Raw genomic sequence first — 24,750 nt, 5'->3', positions numbered from 1 at the left:
TCAGTTATTCAATTGTATCCAACTCTTTGTGACCCCATGAACCACAGCACACCAGGCCTGCCTGTCTATAACCAACTGCCGGAGTCTACCCAAACCCATGTCCATTGAGTTGGTGATGCCATCCAACCATCTCATCCTCTGTCGTCCCCTTCTCCTCCCACCCTCAATCTTTCCCAGCATCAGGGTCTTTTCAAATGAGTCAGCTCTTCACATCAGGTGGACAAAGTACTGGAGTTTCAGCTTTAATATCAGTCCTTCCAATGAACACCCAGGACTGATCTCCTTTAGGATGGACTGGTTGGATCTCCTTGCAGTCCAAGGGACTCTCAAGAGTCTTCTCCAACACCACAGTTCAAAAGCATCAATTCTTTTGCACTCAGCTCTCTTTATAGCCCAACTCTCACATCCATACATGACTGCTGGAAAAACCATAGCCTTGACTAGACCAACCTTTGTTGGCAAAGTAATGTCTCTGCTTTTTAATATGCTGTCTAGGTTGGTGACAACTTTCCTTCCAAGAAGTAAGTGTCTTTTAATTTCATGGCTGCAATCACCATCTGCAGTGATTTTGGAGCCCCAAAAAAATACAGTCAGCCACTGTTTCCACTGTAGCACTTGCTTGATGGAAAAGTCTGTACTGGGTGGCAACAAAGGTGACTAATTATAGTTATCTCAACGGGATATAAAACAGACATACAGATGCCCAACTCAACCAACACCTAACATACGCCTGATGTTCAAAACCAGATGCTGGACGTTCTGCTGGAGTTCTCGCCTAGTTCTCAGGTTCTCAGTGTGGATGCCAGGGATTCCTCACACGCCCTGCAGAAACAGGGCAAAACACTGCCCACACTGTGAATTCCACCAAGCCGCAGAGCCAGGCTATATTATTCGCCACCTCATGTGTAAATTCCCTGGTGGCTCAGACAGTAAAAGCATCTGCCTTGCAATGTGGGAGGCAGGGTTCAATCCCTGAGTTGGGAAGATCCCCTGGAGAAGGAAATGGCAACCCATTCCAGTACTCTTGCCTGGAAAACCCCAAGGACGGAGGAGCCTGGTAAACTTTATAGTCCATAGGGTCACAAAGAGTCAGACACGACTGAGCGGCTTCACTTTCACTTTCATGTGTAAATTGTAATATAAATTCTTTATTAAATATCTGATTGTGCATGTTAAGTCACTTCAGTAATGCCCAGCTCTTTGTGACCCTATGGACAGTAGCCCACCAGGCTTCTCTGTCCGTGGGATTTTCCAGGCAAGAATACTGGAGTGGGTTGCCATGCCCTCCTCCAGGGCATCGTCCTGACCCAGGGATGGAACCCACATATGTCTCCTGCATTGGCAGGCAGGTTCTTTAGCACTAGCTCCACCTAGGAAGCCCCAAATATCTGCTTAGCACACATTAAAACAAACATCTTTTATCACTTGTAAGTGCTATGAATTCTATATTTCACTGTGCACAGTGTTTTTGCTTACTTGAAACTGTTTACAGTGGAAAGTATTTAAAATATTTCATTTAAGGTATCTATATCTTTACAATTGTTTTTCTTTAGTTTTATTTTGAGTGCTTTCTTCAGCAGATTTGAGGATCAGAATTATGCTTGCCTCAAAAAAATTCTTGGGCAAACTTCCTGCCACCTTGTGCTTTGGAGCAATATAGGAATTACCAGACCCTTAGTGGTTTTATTCAGTTCACTGAAAAATCCACTGAAGCCTGGTCACGACTCACTCACAGCAGTGCTCCCGCCGCAGCACAGACTCACCTTCAGGCGCCCTCTCAACGCTGCACTCCACACAAGCACTGAGGGAGAAACACCATGGGTCAGTTATTTTCAGTCTTCCTTTATTACATGTGGAATGTAAAAAACAGAACAAATGAACGAACATGACAAGGCAGAAACAGACTCACAGATACAGAGAACAAACTGGTTACCAATGAGGAGAGGGAACGGGGCAGGACTCATGAAGGGGATTAAGAGGGACAGACTGCTGGGGAGAAAGGGAGATACAAAGACGTAACTTACAGCACAAGGAATGCAGCCAACATGTCATAACTTCACATGAGTATAATCTATAAAAATACGGAATCACTCTGTTCTACACCTGAAATTAATGTTGCAAATCAACTATACTTCAATTTAAAAAAGAAAGAAGAAATTAAGACAAGTCCTTTTCTGTGTATGACTTTGACCACATCCCACATATTTTTATATGTGATCACTCCATCTTAATGATTTCTAAATAGCCTTTGAATCTTACCTTTATTTCTTCCTTGGCCTACAAGTTCTTCATTTAGTACACTCTCCATATAAAGCAAAACTCAGGAAACATATTATTAATATGTGGGCTTCTGGTACAACCTCTAAAGCAATGTAATTTTACCCTCACACATGACCCTTATAGCACACCTCTATTGCTTGAAAAAGGAAACTTTCTCAGGTTATACTGAGGATGCCATCCACTTACTTCTCAAGAGATACCAACTTTACTGCCGTTCAAGTCTGATAGGTTTTTTCTTCCTATTTTCCTTCCTTTGGTCCTTTCTGTTTCACAAATTCCCAAGTTCCGTATTTCTCATATGTCAATGGCATATTTTCCTCTTTTCCAGCAGTACTACAAAGCTTCCTGTTTTATTTTCTTCTCTTTTTAACTTTTCTCACATTTCAGTGGATTTGGGGGAAGAGAAGGAGGTAACTACACAGGCTCAAGATAAGACCTTAAAGCAAAAATTCAGAATTTTTTTAAACTCTTTCAAGTGCTACCCGATGGATCACACTCTTCATAAGGCTTTCCTACTTGTTCTCCTCTTCTTGAACCTAAGAAAATTATATAAACTGATAATTGTACATATTATTATTATATATTATAATTTATCATAAAGTTGAACATTATAATCCAAATAATGCAATAGTGCTTATATGTGAACAGAAATTAGCTTAAAGCAGTACAAGTACAAAGGAAATTATTTTCTATCATTATGAAAGTTTTGAAACCCTTAGGAAGTGTTTTGTCCTCTAACGTCTACAGTGAAGTAGGCCTCAGTCCATTTGCCTGAGAGAAGCAAAAAGCTGTGACCTATTACATAATGATCCAAAACAGAAATTCTTAAAAACAAGAAACAAGTATACCTTTATATTAATTATTAAATTGTCTAATTAAGACAAATATATATACACACATAGGTACATACATATATGACTTTGTTCAAATATATATTGTAATACTGAAATAAGAACAAATGATAATACTATATGAACCTCTTAATCCTGTGATTCTTTTAAAACATTTTTATTAGAAGAAATGTCAGATTTTTCACATGTTCATAATGTTTTAAATGGATAGACTGTATATCACTACCTAGTCAATTTTACTTCTAATTTGTATCTCTGTTAAATAGTTTTATAAATAAAGTTGATTTTATCTATTTAAAATAGGTAAAAGTCAGATTTTAAAGAAAAGTAATGAATAGATTATTCAATAAATTGCAAACAAAAAAATACTAACAGAAAGAATAGTAAGCTTACTTAAAAACACTGCAAAGCTCAGTGTTAACATGGAAAGTTTGTAAGGTTACAAGAGGAATTTAATTACAGATATGGAGAACATATGAACCTCTGGCACAAGTCACACAGGTAACAGATGCCAGATACCCTGGAAAAGTAACCATGCATTCACCCATTCATTCATACTTACACCCATCCATACCCTTAGCAAATATTTATTGAGGATTCTCTATGTTCCAGGATACAATAGTTTTTAAAGGAGGAGGAGGAGGAAGAGAAGGAAGAAAGAGGCGAGGGGAGGAGGAGAAATTGTCTAGTGAGGAATAGGGACAAGAAACCAGTCAATTACAATATGTTGTGGTAAAAACAGATAACCAACAAGGACCTTCTCTACAGCACAGGGAACTCTGCTCAATGTTGTGTGGCAGCCTGGATGGGAGGGGAGTTTGGGGGAGAATGGATACATGTACATGAATGTATCCATTTGCTGTTTACCTGAAACTATCACAACACTGTCAATTGGCTACATCCCAATACAAAATTAAAAGTATACAAAAATAAAATTATAATTAATTATAGCTTCCTGGGGAGCTCAGAAGGTGAAGAATCTGCCTGCAATGAAGGAGACCTGGGTTCAATCCTTGAGTAGGGAAGACACCCCTGAGAAGGGAATGGCAACCCACTCAAGTATTCTTGCCTGGAGAATTCCATGGACAGCAGAACCTTGCAGGCTACAGCCCATGAGATCACGAAGAGTCGGACACAACTGAATGACTAACACACATAAATATGACTATAACAGTGTATGTCATAAAAATTTTTAATGATTTATTCATTAATATAGTCTAGGCTACCATGAAGTAGTCATATTGCTGTTTCTTTTCTATCAGTGCATGAATTATTATACCTGTAAATAAAATTTCTAAAAAAAAAAAAACCAATTCATTGTGTTAAGCACATTAATAGGTGCTGTCGGCACATCTATGAGAAGCACCTCATCCAGATTTGTCAGCAGAGGGGGAAAAAGTGTGCAGGTGGTGTGCAGGAGAGAAACTTCATTCCAGTGATGCCTGGAAAAGTGTGAATGACAGAGAAGACAGTCAGATAAAGAGTGGAGAGAACGGGAAAAGGTCCTAGTAGAGGGAACAGTGTGAGCAAATGGCTAAAGGAAAAGAAAGCATGGCACATGGAAGGAACTGCAAAATATTCAGTAGATAAGGGCACTGAGAGCAAGGCAGCAGTAATAAGAGAATAAATGAAAGGATTTCATGGGCTAGATAAAAAAGATCTTATATGACAATTTAAGGAATTCAGAACTTATCTTAAGGGCAATGAAAAGTCACTAGCAGTTCTAATCACAAAAGCAATAATGACTAGACAAGGGTTTTAGTAAAGTTATGCTGGCTGAAAACAGACCATTCAACAGAGAGGATCAATTAGAACATCAATAAGAAGTCTTGCTTGGATCCATAAGAGAGAGGAAGAGAGAATTAGAAAAATGGAAATGGGAGTGAAGTCTTAAGATATATTTAAGAAATAAAATTAATAGGCAGGATAAACTTGATATGGGACAGAGAGAAGGTGGAACTCAAAGGTGACCACTCCATCCACCCTTGTGCTTTGTCTTAGGCAACAAAGTGGAGGATGAAACCATTCACTGAGATAGAGAACTAAGGCAAAGAAACAGGTTTAAGTGCATAGATGGGAAACACTGTTTTTAACAAGCTCACTGGAACTATGAGTCATCTAAGTGAATCAACCTAATGGACAATTAGCTGTAAGAGTCTGAGACAAGAAGAGAGATGAGCACGGAGAGGCATCAGCACACAGACCACAGCTGAGTATATGGAAGTGAACGCAGTGTGAACGTGCAGAGCAAAACCAGAAGACAAATAAGGGACGTCAGCATCCAAGGAAAAAACGAGCAGACACTGTAAAGGAAGCTGAAAGAACCTCTTCCCAAACAGAGGTCCACTTGATATCCCTAAAAAAGCAGAGACATTACTTTACCAACAAAGGTCAGTCTAGTCAAAGCTATGGTTTTTCCAGTAGTCACGTATGGATGTGAGAGTTGGACTATAAAGAAAGCTGAGTGCTGAAGAATTGATGCTTTTGAACTGTGGTGTTGGAGAAGACTCTTGAGAGTCCCTTGGACTGCAAGGAGATCAAACCAGTCAATCCTAAAGAAAATCAGCCCTGAATATTCACTGGAAAGACTGATGCTGAAGCTGAAACTCCAGTACTTTGTTCACCTGATGTGAAGAACTGACTCATTGGAAAAGACCCTGATGCAAGATTGAAGGCAGGAGGAGAAGGGGACGACAGAGGATGAGGTGGTTGGATGGCACCACCAACGTGATGGACATGAATTTGAGTAAGTTCTGGGAGTTGATGATGGACAGGGAGGCCTGGTGTGCTGTAGTCCATGGGGTCGCAAAGAGGTGGACACAACTGAGCGACTGAACTGAACTGATAAAAGTTCCCTGGCTTAGATCTGGGAGACCCATAAAGAAAGTTCTCCTGACCACCTTAAACTTGTATGTTTGCTAAGCTTTCTAACACCTGATAGCCACCGCCACCTACCCTCTTCTCCACCGTCCCCAGTGAACTCACACACTTCCACAAACTTCATAAGCACTTTAATCTTCAATATCAAAAGGCAGTCTGTTAATAAAGTCTATTTATATATGGCAAACCTTAAATATTTAATATTTAAAAGGAAGGGAGATACTCCTCCATGGCGTTAGCTTCAGAAAGCAGAGACAGCTTCTTCTAGAAGCCCCTCAGGTTTGCTCCAGTCATCCACCAGTCCAAGGGATCATGATGTTCCCCAAGGGGCAGACAGCCAGGATCTCACAGAGGTAGAAAGATAAGGAACAAAATGCCAAGTTGACTGAAATTCTCCAGCTCCAACTTGCAGGCAGCTGCTTCAGAACAGGAATTAGAAGTTTATCACCTTTCGGAGAGGCAGCAGAGGAATGACTCAGAGCATTGGTCCTTGCACCCTGACATTCATGTTGTTCACGCTGATTTATTCTTTCAAAAGACTCTACAACAGATGTTAAAAAGTGAGTGCTACTGGGAAAAAACTGTCTGAGTCCTGCCAAAGATGAACTTTTCACACGAGCATGAGCCCCACCAGATTCAGAATATGGATTTTATTGACATGTTTCATGTTCTTCAGAGAGGGCTATGGGGACCTGCAAATATGGAGACACTGTCCAGGAATCCTGCAGTTACTCAGCACGGGGTCCTGCTGAAGCAGCGTCCTGGACTCCCGAGCTGTTGTTATTTCCCTCAGTGTGTGCTGTGAGGGGTCTCTCCTCACCTGGTCGGCAGAGTACAGGGCTTTAGGAACGCCCGTTTAGCCATCTCTGTATTGCTGTCCACTGCAGAAAGCGTTCATCTCTGCCAGCTCATGTGTCCCAACTTCACAGTGACCTGTGAACCAAGCCATGCCAAGAGAAGCAGCAGACTCCTACTCCACATCCCAATCCAGAAGACCTACAGTCTCCCTCGGGATCATGACTTCAAGAGAAAAATGAGATGTGGACATCTCATAATCAGGGTGAGTTTTTTAAAATGCAAATTGGATAACTGCTCTCCAATGGCTGTCTCGTGCTCTGCCATTACCATGGGAAGGAAAGACCAGGCTTTACTGCAGATTACAAGACAAAGACGAGAGATTCAATGGGCAGAGCCAAGCACTGAGCTGCATAAACCTTTATCTGTTGCCCTCCTACCTGAGCTCAAGACTCGTGAGAAACACAGCCAAGACCTGCAGAGCCACCCAGCTTCACCGAGCCCAGACTGATGCATCTCCAGCCCAGTCAGCTGAGATCCCCAGCCAGAGCCAGCTAACTCCCCACCATCTTGCAGACTCATTGTCAAGAAGACTAAGCTGTTAAGTGAGCCAGACAAACTGGGTGCCCCACTGCCTACGGGCCAGCCCCTGTGAGGAAAAGCTGCAGCAACATCCAACAGCTCCAGAGACGATTCTGAACAGAAGCACCCTGAAGGGCTTCTGTATCACACACATTTTGCCACATGCAAGAAGAGCTTGGAAAAACAACGTTTTCTTTGCTCATACCTGGATTGCACATTTTTGAGGGCTGAACACTTTTTTAAATTCCAATGATTTATTTCTTATTTTTCAAAGGTGAAATTGGTAAAGCTTAAGCCTTTGCAGTATCCTCCATAATCTGTCCCCCATCCTCTCCCACATACATTCCAGGCTATCCAGACACAGAGAGGCTCTGAGAACAGGAAGGTTTCTGTGACATGTATGAGTAAAATAAGACCTCCGGGAACACAGAATGAAAAACCAATCAAGAGGAAAAGGAGCATTAGCCTATAATTTATTATATTTGTGCCCCTCTGCCACCTGCACTGAGGTCTACCCTACTTACCAGGCATGGGCTGGTTCATGAAGATGCTCACTAGTGTTGTTTGGTCCATGAAGCCATCTGCGTCCTGGCAACCTGCATTGGTTCAGAACAGCTGAGGCGGTCCTTGGGGGCCTGCTCATGACCATGCTGCTCTGTGTGGCCCTGGTTCTGCATATGCTGTACCAGCCAGTGGTCACTCTCCTAAAGAACATTAAAACAGAGCCAGAGCCCATGGATTACTGTGGGAGATGGTGTTATTTACAGTCATAGTCAGATTTCTAATAATTAAAAGCCTTCTTCACACAATACAGAGAGCTAGCTATTGAAGTTTCTGCCCTTCTGGAGGAAAGACATAAAAAATGTGGCAAGTTCAACCTAATTTTTACAGGATCTTAATCAACTTTAATAGAAGCCAGACTCAAGAGGAAACTACTAAACAGTAAAACTGGAAGCCATAAATAAAGACCCACTTCCTTGGGGGCTCATATGGTAAAGAATCTGCCTGCAATGTGGGAGACCCAGATTCAATCCCAGGGTCAGGAAGATACCCTAGAGAAGGGAATGGCAACCCACTCAGTATTCCTGCCTGGAGAATAAAGAGCTGGAAATCTTCAATTCCTTGCTTGGAATTAAAATATAGGCCTTTACAAAAGGACTTAGCAAAGAGAAATCTAAATGTTTGGAACAAGAGGACATTACAAGAAATATTAAGTCTTTGAAAGATTCACTGAAACCCATCCAATTCAAGTAACTACAAGCAAACAGCCATTAAAGTACACCAGAAAAGCAAAGAACAACTTCAGACAGCACTAGAAAGATGCTTCAGACGAAAACTCCCATCTTTGGGTAAGTATAAACTGATTTCACAAGAAGCTAAAGAACAGAGAGGAAAAGTGAGCCAATTTATTTATCAGCAAAAAAAGTTTTAAAAAAGAGAAAACTCTACTGCATCTGGAACAAGTTCTAAATGATTATGAAAGGCAGATTATTACTCAAGATGAGAGATCAGTCTGCAGCTCATGAAGAAGGCAACGTGGATGTGGAGCCTTGAAACCAGGTACAGACACACATGGGAAAATAAAACTTCCAATAAGATGAACTCAAAGCAGTTTTGATGAAACTGACTCACTCTGCTTGGTTAAATACAACTGATCTAGGCTTGGGGAAGCCAGGGGACTATGTTCACTTATGCTGGGTTTATTTTAAAATTCATTTAAAAACTCTTATTAAAGATTATGAAACTAAATGCACACTGCATTAACTGAAAGAAGAAAATAACTGAAGCACTGCAAGTCTATTAAGTCTCCAAAGAAGAAAGCCTCACAATGATCAGAAAAGGAGGGCAGGTGTGTGGTGGGGGGGGCGGGGGGGGGCGGTATGGGGGGTAAGGAATGTACTTAGAAAGGAACAGGCAGAACCACTAGAGACAACTTAACATACTTCCTATACTGCACTGAGAAAAAGAAATGAATTTTCACCAAACATCTAATGCAGGGAGATTTCACCCTGTGAAGATAGTGGAGAATTCTTTCAAAATATCAATATATAGAAATGTTAGCATGTGGAAGAGCTAGACATTTTCAAACCATTTTTTTCAGGAAAAACTTAAAACATTTCTAAAAGTAACCTTACGTCCCTGATATTCCCTATGGGGCATCTGGAAGAGTAAAAGGGGCTACCAGGGCACCCAGTGGATGAACAGACCCCCCTCCCTCAGAAAGCGGCAGTATCTGGTAGTGACGGCCCAGAGGCCAGGGGCCAGCACCTGGCGGAGAGCAGATGCAGCCTCCCCAGGTCAGCACCACGGACAGAAGAACCCTCCACTGGCCACCCTCATCCTTAATACGGTGCATCCTCCGCAGAAGCAAGACAGAGCTTGTCCTGGTGTTCCTTGGACTGGCAGACACACTCAGGGCCTTCTGATTCAACCTTTCTACCTGGATGGAGACCAGGGTTCAATCCCTGGGTTGGGAAGATGTCTGAAGAGGGGAATGGCAATCCTCTCCAGTATTCTTGCCTGGAGAATTCCATGGACAGAGAAGTCTGGCAGGCTACAGTTCATGGCATTGCAAAGAGTTGGACATGACTGAGCGACTCACACACACACACACACACACACACACACACACACACACGGTTGGAAGACCCGCCACCTTAGGGGCAGCAGCAGTAAATAATGGGCGCTAGGAAAGCAACAACAAAAAGCAAAAAACTCACATGGAAGAAAGCAGTCCTGCGGTAAAGTTTTGCTGAACACCAGGCCTGTGCATTTTTATCAACCAGACACTCAGGGAATTCCCCCCAATTTTTTTTTTTTTCAGTTCCTCACAAAGGAAAGCTTATATAATTACTTCCACCTTGAAGATTTGAAGCCTAGGCACAAGAAGGCTAAGCAATTTCTCTGGGGTCCCAGCTAAAATAATGCCAGGAACTAGGAACTAAAAGCGAGTATCCCAATTAAGGACAAACCCTCCAACTGTCCCGCTCTCCTAAGGATAATTTATGAAAATAAAGACAAAATTATTTTGTCTTTGCAAGCTAAGGATGCTAGCTCAGCATTCAGGACTCAAATATTCATAACATGGCAGTTGGATCAGGCCCACGGGGATACCTTGAAAGTGCTATTATTTTACCAATTAATTTGGTTAAGATTTTGGAATTTTTTCTTTGTTAAAAAAAAAAAAACATGTTTGGGAGAGAAAATTCACAAAGTTTTAGAGTTTTGTGAAGTAGTCCATGAATCAAAGATCTTTAAAAATCAGTGTCTGAAATGGAGTAATACTCTCTTCATAGGAACAGTTAGTCAACTGGAAATACCAATGCAAATGGATTCCTCATTTATTAGATGAAAAGCAGTCTTTCTTCAAACTTAAAAAAAAAAAGATTCTCTGTGACTAATAGCATATAGAACTTTGAAATCTTGTATATTATGATGCCACTATCTCAGGATTTCAAAACAGTAATCAATAGACACTTGGCATTTTAATGATTTGACAGAATTCTGTGCACAGAAATTAAAATCCCAGGAGAACAAGTGTCAGCAAAGAAATTTCTAGCCTGAGGGACAAAATGCCATCTATGTGACTTACTTCTAATTGACTACTCTCCCCTGAGATTGTGTGTAGTCCTGGGTCACTGGAACAGAGCAGCAACAGGCAGATATTGGAAATAATCCCCAAACCTAGACTTCACACTCAGTGTCCTTTAACTACAGGAACCTACCAGACATATTTCAATACATTGATACATTTAGGATTTTTTATTTGGGAAGAAAAAAATGTGATGCTCCTGTTGTTGATTTCCAAAGAGAATCCAATGCTTTGGATTGGGTAAGGGAGAATTATTAAATTTAAGTAGGCCGTGCCTGCATTTGGAGTATGACAGACCTCATACTATGCGTGAATTCAAGGCAGAGCTATGGAAATGCTCTTGTTGGGATTATCAATGCAAGGACTAAGTAAAATCATTAACTCCTCTATAATACATGTCAAGTATTTGGTTGAAACTCTTGATTCATCCCAGACAAAAACACTGACTTTCTCTCTTTTCAGCTCCTGGGTATGCAAATTACATTCTAAGAAAGAGAGCAATTATGAGTTTTTTAAATGTCAGATATTAGGAATGAAGAGTAGAGTACAGAATCCTGTTGGGTCATAAGTTCATTCATTGTGGGGTCATATGTTCAGTCTGTTTAAAGAATATTTCACCAATTAAGGTTAAATAATACCCAAAAGGTGGGGGAGGACAAAGACAGAAATGTCAAGACAGGTGTCACACTTCCTCAAATACCTCAACAATTATGATACTAAAAGTTTCCAATTACTCATCATACCCTTTGCCAAATAGTGCTTAATTTCCTAATTTTTCCCCCTTTTTTTAAACTTCTCACCAATTTAAAAATTCATGACATATACAACAGGTTTGCAACTTTTACAAATTTAGAAACTGAGATATCTTACTGACCAAAAAAAGTAAAGCACAGGAATACACAGAATGATTCTCTGGTGTCTTTTAAAGTATATATCTTGCTTCCTAAATTTCTAAAGCTTAAGTATGAAAGTTATCATGTATAAATATTTTTAGATAATAATAATAGTTTTTATTAATAATGGCATACAGTCAGAAGAGAAGAGTGTATGTGGCAGAGGACACTTTTGCTTTTCATTATTCTCCCTTTCGTGTTACTAGAAACTAGTCTTTTTTGTTTGCCCTCCTCAGTAACTTAAATTTTTTTGGCTACAGAAGTTCCAGAACCACCCTGCAAGCTTCCACCACCAATGTGCTCAGCAGACAGCCTCTCCAGTAGAGGGCACGGTAGAGCTGACAGGAAAAGGTATGTCCAGCTCATCAGGTCACTCTCTAGCTGCGGTTTTGCTGTGCAGTATTTACATCCTATTGCAGTGTTTCTTCTTCCACCACAGAATGGAAAATATGTGTCATCTTAATAGTAAGCAATTCCATTTACCTAAAAGCCAGCTGCAACCAAAAAAAACAAAGGGAAGTCATTAAAGACTGTAGCTTTCATTTTAAATGTACTGGTCTGCCTACCTTAATACCAGCTGTCAATCGGAAATGGTTTGCAAAAAAAGCAAATAGCTACATTAAACACTTACAAGAAACATCTAGAATGGTCTATATTTCAAGCAGTTACTTACATGGATACATATACATTTATGGTCGTGAACTTTTCTGACGAGGATCTCTGAAAAGTTCAAATACCAGTTTACTTAATTTTTTTATTTGGTTTTTTACCCAGAGAACATTATCTATCATGAGTCCGATAGTCTACAAAGCTGTGACATTATCTTTAATTTTAACAGTGCTTAACATTTATAAGTTAACTCTGAATTAATCTTTTAATGATTTTTCTACCTGGAATAACTATGCTTCAGATATTTCCTTTTCCCCACATATGCAAATTAAGAAAGACAAACATTTGTATAGTACTTTAAAATTTATAAAGGCCTTTCATGAGAGATTCACATAATATCCAATGAGGTTGATGAGAAAAACACATTACTCTTACTAGAGATGAGATACTGGTGCTTGGGAGGTGGGATGGGACTGTCCCAATAGTTACTTAGTATTTACTGGTGAAGCCAAGACTCTACCTAGGTATCCTGACACAAGACTGGCTCTCCTTGCTGCCTCTTAGTCAGAACTCCTGTTTTTTCCACTATGAGTGAATTCTACCATCTAAAATTCTAAGTGAAAAATATATTGAGGTTTATACTAGCAAGAAAAGCAAATGTTTACATATTACACATATTTAACAAATAAGTACTTAAACATAAGAAGGTGAAAATAGTTGTAGGAAATATCATGTAAAGTTCTTTTAGAGATCAAGAGCATATACTTGAGAAAAATTATATTCTTACATTTCACAAACTTGCTTTCAAATATTTATTACTGAAATCTAAATGATTTTTCCTTTCCGTTACTGAGTACACAACTGTTCTCTTTAATAATAACTGTAGGTTTTACTCCCCAAGTCAAACTTGGAGCTCCAACTACTGGCAGCTCATCATAAGAATATGGTAAATTAGTTCCAATTTTCTTTTAACAGCTCTAATACAAAGTAAAGAACATGCATGCTGCCTGTATTAAAAAAATAGAGACATCGCTTTGCTGACAAAGGTCCCTATAGCCAAAGCTATGATTTTTCCAATAGTCATGTATGAATGTGAGAGTTAGACCATAATGGCTGAGCACCGAAGAATTGCTGCTTTCAAATTGTTACACTGCAGAAGACTCTTGAGAGTCTCCCAGCAAAGCGATCAAACCAGTCAATCCTTAAGGAAATGAACCCTCAATATTCATTGGAAGGACTGATGCTGAAGCTGAAGCTCCAATACTTTGGCCAGCTGATGCGAGGAGCAGACTGACTGGGAAAGACTCTGATGCTGGGAAAGATTGAGCGCAGGAGGAGAAGAGGGTGACAGAGAATGAGATGATTAGCTGGCATCACCGACTCAATGGACATGACTTTGAGCAAACACCAGGATATAAAGAACAGGGAAGCCTGGCAAGTTGCAGCCCATGGGACTGCAGTCAGAAATGACTTAGGGACAGAACAACAAAAACCTTGCCGTTAATCTGCCTACTATTCCACTGTACAATTCTAATAATGGTATCTGAAATCAAGTCATTTTGGAGTGGCAGTTATCTACTCACCCTTACCAATCAAACCACTTAAATCCTGCTACAGCAAGATGATTTCTGAAGAATCAAGACATTAAGCTTTTTCAAAGAAGCTGTGAACGCCTCCCTCCCTCCACCCCCATCTCTCTTTTTTGCCAATTAAAGTGTTCTCGCAAATTCCAAGCCAACTACGAGTGACTCAGGAGGAAATCCTGCATGCTTGCTCTTTTACACTAAAATGATTCTGGTGCACGATAGCTGCGAGCTCGTGGTGTTTCCCTGTTAAGAAGAGCTGTGATTTCTTTTTCTGTTCTGGAAGGAGAGGCGGCCAAGGACTCCTGAGAAATAAGTCTGCAACCCCACGGACCGACCCAGCCACGAGCCTGCTGGTAATCAAAACCGCACGCCCAGTTAAAGCACTTTCTCCTCTTCCTTCCCTGACCAATGTGCATTCCCCCACAATGTGCAAGGCTCCAAGATGCTCGGGCACGCTGCAGAGCAGATCACACCACTGCCCCCCGGGACTGTCACTGTTCCTCCAATTCTGTTTCCTTCCCCAAATTAAAAGGCGTCTCAAAGAACAGGTGAGGGTCAGTTCCCAGATCAAGAAAGGAGGCGCGGAGCGAGGACTTGAGCTCCAAAAACACATCCCCTTTTAAACCTAATTCAAAATAAGGTTACTGTATTCAGCTTCCCAATAAACAACCTTTACCTGCTGGGAATCACGGCTCCCTTTTGGGGTCAGGAGCTCTGGAGCGCGGGGGAGGGAACGAGACAGGGAAAAGGCGGGGAGCGAGCGCCCCCGCCGTGCCTGCAGCCAACCTGGCTCCCTGCCCGCCACGGCCCTGCGACCCCAAGGCCGGCCGCCACGACTGGGCAAAGGTCGCCTGCGACCGTTCAAAAGGGAATTTTCTCTGACCCCCACACCAGCGGGCGTCCGGCCCGACTGCGCACGACGCCCGGGCAGCGGACGTCAGCGGGACCCGAGTTTCCAGACCCTTCTGCGGCGCCCGTGACAGCGCGGCCCGTGGCCGCCGTCGGCCAATCGGCGCCCGCCGGGGGCGGGACCGGCGCCGTGAGACCCCGCCTCCGCGCCGCCGCCTATTATATAAATACGGGTGCCGGCAGCCCGGCCCCCCCAGAACAGCATTCTCAGCGGGAGGGAGATAATGCAAAGTGCTCTGTTCCTGGCTGTCCAGCACGAGTGCGGACCCATGGACAAAGGCGCTGGCACCGGCCCCAAGAACGAGGAGAAGCGAGAGAAGATGAAGCGAACCCTGTGAGTGCGGCTTTCTTCCTCCCTGACTGGCCGCCCCTACGGACCCAGTTGTCCCGGGCGGCTGCAAATGCGGTACACTCGCGCTGGGCTTTGGCATGGGAACTGGGTAGCCTGCCTGCATCTCTGCAGGAAAAAAAGAAAAATGTGTGTGTGTGTGTGTAGAAGGTTAATTTGTTAAGTTACGTTTAAACCTGTGTGGTGTAGGTATTTATTGAAGGACTCGGGTAGAGTTTAGAAACTGCAGAAAATTCTTGATGCAGGGGCGGAGATAGATGCGGGTTGGCTTTTTGTCTCCCTGCATCGAAAATGACTTCGGAGAATCCTGCGGCCACGCGCCCCCGGCCTTTACAGTGAGAGGCACTGTAAATTCTGATCTGCTTACACGACTGCTGGGATGGAGATATTTTTGCTGATTCTAAATATACTTTTAATTTTTTTTAATTGAACAGCAAGTCTCACCCACTCAAGAGTGTGGAACAAATAATTGTTCTGCATCACCTTCTTAAAATGAGTGCTGGAGTTGGGAGAGGGGGCGGTCAATCTCGCGCACACACACCTCATTGTGCACAGCTTCTCGGGTGGTCCCGAGCCTCCTGCTCTGAGAGTAGAAGGGAGACGAGCATGGGCTGGCTCAGGGCAGGTCCACTGTGGGCTTCCTCAAGTGTGAAATGTCTCAGAATTGTAATTAACCGTTGCAGAAAAACTGGCTGCCTTTTGTGGGCCATAAATAGCATCTACCTTTGAACTATGCAAACTAAATTCATTAAAATACCCTATAATTGTAGGCCGTCTTATCCTTACTTATAAAACTAATAATTATGTTCAGATGAGTGGATGAAACTGGTGTGTTGAGTACTTAGGTGCTGGATTAAAGGAGTAAGACTGACTGGAGAAGTTGTTTTGTCTTATTTGGCTTGTCTGTAGCTATTGGGGGCGACTTTATTTGGTAAAAATGCCTTCAGCTGCAATGGCAGTTTCAAGTGTTGCCGCTAAGTGAGTATCTTTTTTTTTCTTCTGTAGATTAAAAGATTGGAAGAGCCGTTTGAGCTACTTCTTGCAAAATTCCTCCTCTCCTGGGAAGCCCAAAACTGGCAAGAAAAGCAAACAGCAAACCTTCATCAAGTAAGTTGAAAATCTTGTACTTGCCAATATGCGCAGCTCACTGCTGAGCTGAAGAGGGAACCTCTGGCTATCAGGAGCTGATGTGCAGACCTTCTTTTGCAGGCCTTCTCCTGAGGAAGCCCAGCTGTGGTCAGAAGCATTTGATGAGCTGCTAGCCAGTAAATGTAAGTTAACCTCTTGAATTTGATCCATTTCAAGTATCAGGAGAGGATGGTATGGTTGTGTTCACACAGCAAGAGCAGCTTGCCCAAGGAGAGTTTGACTTTACAATCCCTGTACCATGGGGCCTATTTTTCTCCTTTATTTCCCAGTGATTAACCAGGGAAATGCATGGCTTTTTCACAATAGGTGGGGAGTGGGGGGAAATAGCCCCAGATTGTAATGGCAGTTGCTGTCTGTTAAGGTTAAGTCAGCTTTTCCATTGCAAACAATGTTTTCAAGAGGCTTCATTCCCAAAGAACTTAGGGCTCCCCTATCAGTTGTGTTAACAGCAAAGCTAAGTGTTTATATTTTTGTAGTAGTGTGCCAACTTACACATTTTGCTGACTGGCGTCTTAGTCTTTAAAGAGCTAAATTTTGACGATTACAGGTTTGAGTAAACTCAAGAAAATTGCTTCCATCTGGCAAATAATGAAATATGGGGCCAGGAGAGTGGGAGTTCTAGGAAAACACATAAGGGATTATTTGGACACTCAGTGCAATTTCTGCATGCTTTCTTCCTTCCCTCCCCCAGATGGTCTTGCTGCATTCAGGGCTTTTTTAAAATCTGAATTCTGTGAAGAAAATATTGAATTCTGGCTGGCCTGTGAAGACTTCAAAAAAACCAAGTCACCCCAAAAGCTGTCCTCAAAAGCAAAGAAAATATATACTGACTTCATAGAAAAAGAAGCTCCAAAAGAGGTAATGGGGGAAAAAAGTTCTTTGTTTCAGCATATTTTAAACATCCTCAGCACCAAAGGGAAAAGAATTTGAAGAGACCTCAAATTAAAGGGGGGTGGGTGAGTAGGCTGTTTTTCCCCTACTTCTGGCTCTTAGTGAGGTTAATTACATTTCTTCACTGACTTAGCTGGCGACACTGGCCACACATTATAGTTTGGGTGTTTTTTTGTTTGTTTGTTTTCAAACACTACATATATTTCAATTTCTAACTCTTAATATGGAATAAAACTTTGTTTTATTTCAGATCAACATAGACTTTCAAACCAAAACTCTGATTGCCCAAAACATACAGGAGGCTACCAGTGGCTGCTTCACAACTGCCCAGAAAAGGGTGTACAGCTTGATGGAGAACAACTCTTATCCGCGTTTCTTGGAGTCAGAATTCTACCAGGACTTGTGTAAAAAGCCGCAGATCACCACAGAACCCCATGCCACATGAGATGAAAGCGGGAGCCCAGAAATGGGGGACTTTTCATTTTTTTCCTAAGGGGAAAGGCTGTCACCTGCCGAAAAGACTGACCTTGAATTCAGCCTGGGTGTTCAGGAAACATCACTCAGAACTATTGATTCAGAGCTGGGTAGTGAATCAGGAAGCCGGTCGCCACGTAGGAGAAGCTGGTACTGGGGCAGCTTCCCTAACTGATGGAGCACAGAGAGAGAGTGTGGTTTAAATGTGGTGTGTCTCAAGCTGGAGAAGCGGGAGCTTAAGACTGAAAGATAACAATGTAACACTATTGGTCCAGAAGCATTTACAATCAATAGGTCTGGGATTATGTGGCCTCAGCTAGCTGGCTGTACATCTTTCCCTAAATCAGTCCTTGTTACCACATAGTGGTTTAGATGTAGCTTCTTTAGTTCTAGGTAATATATGTTTACTATGTGCAAGGGTACTGAAGTTCCTATGTCTACAGATCATCAGTACTGTTGTCTCACATAACTCTAAAACTGAAATGATTGTGTTTGAACTGTCAATTGGTGTTTGTACTAGAATGAGTGCTTTTGTGTAGAAAATGACAATGTCCATTATGAGTGCCAAAACTGTCCTGATGGCAGCTAAACTTTGAAGTGGTCTTTGAATACTTTTAATAAATTTATTTTGATAAATAATGTTATTGAATATTTGGTCCAGATGTGTGTTGGGATGTTTTTTCATAATTCGGCAGAAACAAGTATCTCCTCTAGGAGAGAAGAGATACCAGTTGATGGGCCTGTTCTGTCACAATTGACTGTCCTTAGAATTGAGAAATCACAGCTGCTGGGAAGATGCTGCTCCCATCTCTACTGCTTTGGTAGGTCACAGGAGGTCACACCATCACCCTGGGATCAACCTTCTTATAGTCTTGTAAAAATCAAGCTTGTTGAAAATATAAGAACATTGCTTTAAATCCCTTCATGAGTATAGAACAGCTAAATATGAGAAGTAAACTGATGTAACAGAGACAAAACACCAAAATTTTTCACATAACTAAGCACTCAAATAATGCCAAATAAAGACGAAAGTTGTTGTCAGTCAGTGTTGTCTGACTCTTTGCGACCCCATGGACTGCAGCACGCCAGGCTTCCCTGTGCTTCACCATCTCCCAGAGCTTGCTCAGACTCATGTCCATCAAGTCGGTGATGCCATCCAACCTAAGACGAAAGTAGGCCTGCCTTTTTATTTCCCTTGCTTCCAAGTTCTCCCCACAGGGTCTATACAAGAGCTTCCAGGATCCATACCTGAAACTGTTCACTTCCATGATGAGTCAGTACAAAGTCAGAATTTCCCTGATTCACCTGCCTTCATTTGGCCAGTAAAGACTCTGGCTATGTTATTGCAGCTAATAATGAAGGCGGGAAACGCGCTTTTGTGGCTAGGACTTCATTTAGAAGTATGCTCGCTCTTTCCATGGTTGAGAGGCCGTGAGTCTTATTTTTTCAAAATAAGACTATTTAGAGAGGAGTACTGTTCTCTGGCAGGCTCTGCCTTTTCAACCTTGATGATGGTCTTCATTTTGAAAAGGAGGGCAAACCCTCATCTTGGAAAAACTGAGTCCATGTACTGATTTCTCACACCTCTGTGACCTTAGGAGTCTCCATCTGTACTAGCTCCTCAGGTCACACCTTCCTGTCTGTCTCACTGGTTCCTGTGAGGAGGTAAGAGGCTTTAGAAAGTGTAAAGCATTTTTTTTAAAATACATTTATTCTGATTTCCCAGAAGAAAAATTGACCTCCCATAGTTTATTGTTTTTATTTTGCTTGCACTGATCTTCACCTTCATCAGCCTTACCAGAAGCAATAGGCACTGTATCCATAAGAGACAAACTGGTCCACTCCTGTGTCACCAGCAACCAGATGCATAACAGGTGCTCCGTAAATAGTGATAGAATAAAAATTCTGAGGCTCACTGAAAGAGAGATGTCTTTGGAGAATAAATAAGTCAGGTCTGCACAAGCCCTAATTTGGAAATGTCTTGGCCAGCGGAGAAACCCAGGAGTCATACCATGTATCCAGTTTGTCACCAAGTGCTGTTTTACTCCAAGTCTCTCTCCAGCCTGCTTTCTGTTGTCAATCGGATTTCAGAAACCACCATCCGCTCAGGCAACTGCACTGGCCTCAAATCATCTGCCCTCACTTTTTCCCTCCTCCAGTGTGTTCCTTGCTATGAACGCTAGGGATCCTCTCAACACAGAAACCTGATCTTATCTCCCGCTGTTTATAAACCCTTGACAGTTTTCCCAAACAATCAGGACAAAGGCATCCCTAAAATGGTCTAACACCTGCGTGGGCTTGACCCCGTCTTCCACTCCATCCTGTCTCCACCACAAGTCCCCCAGCTCTCTCTGCAAGCCTCACCAACCTACTTCCACTCCCCCATGGCTGCCAGGCCCACTGCTCCCACAGGGCCTCTGCCCATCATAGGCCTGCTGCGTGGAATGCAATTTTAGCTCTTCCTCATCATTTACAGATCAGTGCAATTGTCACCTCCTCAGGGAAGCCTTCCCTGACCTCCTTACCTGGGTCAGATCCCCTCTCGCGTTTCCCTAGTGGCTCAGATGGTAAAGAATCTGCCTGCAGTGCGGGAAACCTGGGTTCGATCCCTGGGTTGGGAAGACCCCCTGGAGGAGGACATGGTAACCCACTCCAGTATTCTTGCCTGGAGAAGCCTGGTGGCTATAGTCCATGGGGTCGACGTGACTGAGTGACTAAGCACATCATTTACAGATCAGTGCAGTTGTCATGTTCTCAGGGAAACCTTCCCTGACCTCCTTACCTGGGTCAGATCCCCTTTTAGACTTTCTCACCAACTTCTCTAATTTAGCACGCTTAATAGAATTCTCATTTATTTGTACAATAATAATTCTCTTTTCCCCCTGGATTGCGGATGTCACAATTCAAGGTCTCCGTGTCTTTTTCTGCTCACTGCTGAATCCCAACACCTAGCACCTTGCCAGGCACACAATGCCAGGTGTGTATATCATTGTCGAATGAATGAATAAATGAGTGAATATTAACAACTCTTAAATTTTGGTGGAACAGAAAGTATCAGCCAATGCACAAGGAACTAAGGATGGGTTTTAAAAGCCTCATTTCTGCAAACATCTGAAAATATATTTTCTTGGCAAAAAATAAATACCCCTTGCTAAGCATGTTGTCTATAACTTTTGACCTTTAGTAGAAGAAGCCAGATTATAGTAACAAAAAGAAAGAGTTCTGACTTTTTCAGAGCTGCTAAAAGTACAGACTTTATTCGGTTGGTATTTTCCAATGTGATTTAGTGTAGAACAAGCTGAAATAAATTTAAGATTAGAAACCGCATACTTCCACAAATAAATATTACTTATTGTTCTCATTTCTCAGTGTTCACACACTTAGGATCCACAGTCCACTTATTTTGATAACATTTTGTTTTCCATATACTTTAAGTTCAGGAGCATTTCAAGACGTAATTTCATATAGTCCCACCAAAAAAAAAAAAAAAATTGCGTATCATCTGTCATGTGAGCACAGAGAGGCAAGACATGTTTTGAGGTGATTTAAAGTGATCACCCAAAATTTCATAGGAAATAGGTATTTGGTAGAGGACTTGTTTGTCTGACCACAATATTTGATCATTTCTTGCAGTGATTCTCACTGTGTGAAGCTGCAGAGTGAGGAGGCAGTGTTTTTGTCAATGGCAAAAAGATGAGGTTTATCTAAATTTCGGCATTGTACCTAGCTGGAGTTGCTTGAGGCAACAATAACCACCCCCAAAATCTTCTGTGGCCTGCTTTGAAAATCTAAAACTATATCCCAGACTCTTTGAGTAACTACTATTCAGGCCCATCATTTTTAACAACTGCATAGTGTTCTATAGCATGCATTTGTTATAATTAATTAAATTCTCCTCTGTTGAACACTGTAGTTTTTCTATTATGTATGTTCTGTAAACAGTATGAAAGGTTAATTTCCTTAAATTATGTGAGTGTAATCACATTATGTACTTGTATGCATATATATGTATGTATGTGTAAATGATGTATGTATATTAAAATTTTTCATCTTAAAAATAAAAAAGAAAGAGGAATCACCAGCGGAAGTATGCAGTATATTCTAGCCTGAGGCAATAGCATTGATCGAAAGCCTGATTACCACTGGGGGCCCATGATTCAGCATCACCAGAGTATCTGGCAGGATAAGGCTGGGATGGGTGTTAGAAGCATGGCCCAGAACCAGGTGATAGACAGCCTTGAATGCTAAAGATTAGGATTTTATTCTGAGATAATGCATACCAATCTCAAGCATACAAAAATAACTTGCGCAGCAAATGAAGGATGAGTTGGAGTCAAGAGGATGAATTAAAAGACTGCAGTTATAGCCCAGGTAAGACATGCCATGTGCCTAGGCCAGAACACTATCACAAAATAATTCAGTGTCACTTGACAGCAAATTTTATCAATACATCTATGCAGAGCTCTGATCTCAACCATACAGGGGATCGTAAGACACGCTACCTGTCCTCCAAGAGGTACCAATTAAGTATCTGATGAAATAATGTACAAAAACTGAAACATGACATGGGCTATGATTGCTGATTAATTAGCAAAAGAGAAGTGCAAAAACCTTTAGCAGGAATGAACCAAGAAACAAAGTGAAATGGCATTTTTAAGAGATTTTTTTAAATGGATCTATTAGCAAGGTTGAAGGGGAAAATGTCAGGGTGGAGAAACAGTTTAAATAAAGGGAAAGGAAGAAAGCAGGATTTCATTTACCGTTGTGCTGTGATACACAACAGCTAAATGAACACAGATACTGTAGGCAGATACTTTTGATGGGGATACACTTGAAAAATATTTCATTGATTTGCTCTTGGCAAATATTTATGAAAAGTTTCTCTGAGCAAGGAAGATGTGAAAAAGCAGAAGAAATGGTCATCTATTGAGAAGGATAAAAAGAAACAGAAAGGCTGAAGTCCAAAATCACAACTAAAAGCTATGTCTTATTTTTTCTAACAAACCGATTTCTGTATGATCATCAACCAGCCTAGTCATCACACCACCGCCATGGTCCTCGGACTAGAGCTTACAAGGTCAGATCCTGTGTCCTGTTTCTCATTTGTTCTCTCGATCAATATCCGAACACTGACTTTCTCACAGAAAATACATGAGTTCTCCGGCATCTCCCAAGTCAAAATAAACTCCTCTTTCTAAGGCTCAAACTCCTCCATCCTGTGGCCTTTTGCTGTCCATCCAATTTTTTTTTTTCCCCTCACCACTGACTAGAAACATTGAATGCTGGATTTTCTTACTGTTTCTGAGACATATTACTTTTCTTCTGTTATAAGATCAAAGTGTTCCCCTTGCCTAGAACTGACCTTTCTTCTCAGATTTTATTCATTTTTCAAGGCTGAGATCAAGTTTCACCTTTATGAAATATTGCCAAGGGAGTGTGTTTTGTCTTCAAATAAATGGTCAATAACTGGATCACTGTTCTACTTAACTTTCAATGTGTGTGTGTGGGAGGTCAGGGAGGGGGTCGGTGTGCACATGCTCACAGCCCACCAGGCTCCTCTCTCCATAGAATTTTTCATTTTCCATGAAAATTTTCCAGGCAAGAATACTGCAGTGGGTTGCTATTTCCTTCCCCAGGGGATATTCCCAAGCCAGGAATCAAAACTTTATCCCCCGCGTCTCCTGCATTGGCAGGTGGATTCTTTACCACTAGCGCTACCTGGGAAGCCCTTAATGTTCACAGTAACTAATCAGTGCCTATTGATCATCGACTAAGTTATTAGCTCATTGATTGGTTGATTGATTCACAAACTCCTCAGTAAAAATGTATGCAGAGATACAATGGTTTCATTTAAATTTGTTAAACACACATTTTGCAAACAATCTTTTTTCAGGAGTCGACATAGTTTTTCATTTTGTCTTTATGTTTTCACCTTGAAAATTTAGAAAAGAAAAACTAATAACTATGCGGATCTTGGATAGGATCCTAACATTCACTTTTCTCAAATCCGAAATTAATCTGATATTTATATAGCTCAAAAAGTGCACTGACCTATATGGAAACTTCCCTTAAGTGAGGCCATATGTTTATTTAGCTGTTGTATATCTTAGACGTGTACAGACGTCACACCAAATCAAAATAATGAAAAGGAGAAATGGCCCAAAAAGGAGAATGGGAAGAAGCTATTTGCTGCTGCTTGCTTTGGGGTAAGAAGGGACCTGATTTTTTTTTTTTTTTAATGCATTTGCAACTTCCAACCTCACAGGCCACTTTTATCCTAAATTACTCTCAGTCTTTCACTTCGGAATACAATCACAGCTTGTCTACTGTGAGTGCATTTTAAGCTACAATATTAAAAGGACTAAGAAAAATATGCAGTTTATGTGATCCACACTGTAGTTTGAGAAAGAACAGATACAAAGCTTTGGTTTGAAAAGCAGGTGGTACTTAGTAGACCTTTGCCCTGTTTACAATACAAAAACAGGAAAGTTTACAGTATTAAATCTCCATTTAGCATAAACCTGTGTATTCTCATGGAGAGTGATTTCTTCCAGAAGTGGCCACTGAGCCTGGTAACCTAAATGTCAGAACTTAAAGTGCTACCTCTTTCTAATTTCTTCTACTTCTGTTTTCAAATTCCAGAACTTCACAAATCCTATAACATTCTACAAAAGTGCTAATTAGATGACTAACATCTTAGGAGCAGCTGAGAACAACAATTTCTTAAGTAATTTTGCTCACATACAGTTATTTCTAGGAAAAAAGTCAATACCCACCTGCTATTGAAACGGTTAATGAAGTGTCCCTGAACATTAAGGCATATCTTAACAGAGAATGTAGAGAGAGCCCAGAAACATCAGTAAACATAAAATCAGTAAAGTAGCACTGTCCAACAAAAAAGATAATGTAA

General features: G+C 41.4%; 1 protein-coding gene and 1 long non-coding RNA gene across 5 annotated transcripts in view; one reads left to right on the top strand and one right to left on the bottom strand.

Annotated features, from left to right (window-relative positions):
* LOC113906388 overlaps window positions 1–15,025 on the bottom strand; it is a 129,917-nt gene extending 114,892 nt beyond the window's left edge. For all 4 annotated transcript variants that reach the window (XR_003514866.1, XR_003514865.1, XR_003514867.1 and 1 more), the window contains exons 1-2: window positions 14,745–15,025; window positions 7,913–8,092 (exon numbers count right to left, since the gene is read on the bottom strand). This is a non-coding gene — a long non-coding RNA (uncharacterized LOC113906388). The remainder of the gene's footprint in view (window positions 1–7,912; window positions 8,093–14,744) is intronic.
* A 141-nt stretch (window positions 15,026–15,166) lies between these two features.
* On the top strand, window positions 15,167–18,491 carry RGS2 (regulator of G protein signaling 2). The gene is made up of 5 exons (XM_027564422.1): window positions 15,167–15,311; window positions 16,332–16,433; window positions 16,536–16,597; window positions 17,167–17,333; window positions 17,617–18,491. Exons 1-5 carry the CDS (start codon window positions 15,202–15,204, stop codon window positions 17,809–17,811), a joined length of 636 nt encoding a protein of 211 aa, XP_027420223.1. The 5' UTR covers window positions 15,167–15,201; the 3' UTR covers window positions 17,812–18,491.
* The last annotated feature ends 6,259 nt before the right edge of the window (window positions 18,492–24,750 follow it).

Source organism: Bos indicus x Bos taurus, chromosome 16 (genome assembly GCF_003369695.1).
Source record: "Bos indicus x Bos taurus breed Angus x Brahman F1 hybrid chromosome 16, Bos_hybrid_MaternalHap_v2.0, whole genome shotgun sequence".
NCBI lineage: Eukaryota > Metazoa > Chordata > Mammalia > Artiodactyla > Bovidae > Bos > Bos indicus x Bos taurus.
This window is presented reverse-complemented; position numbering and strand designations above follow the sequence as displayed.

Excerpts from the sequence above, each read along its gene's own strand:
- RGS2 (XM_027564422.1), top strand. The coding sequence starts at position 15,202 with ATGCAAAGTGCTCTGTTCCTGGCTGTCCAGCACGAGTGCGGACCCATG. Across the intron at positions 15,312-16,331 it reads GAGAAGATGAAGCGAACCCT|ATTAAAAGATTGGAAGAGCC; the intron begins GTGAGTGCGGCT and ends TTTCTTCTGTAG. Across the intron at positions 16,434-16,535 it reads AAACAGCAAACCTTCATCAA|GCCTTCTCCTGAGGAAGCCC; the intron begins GTAAGTTGAAAA and ends CTTCTTTTGCAG.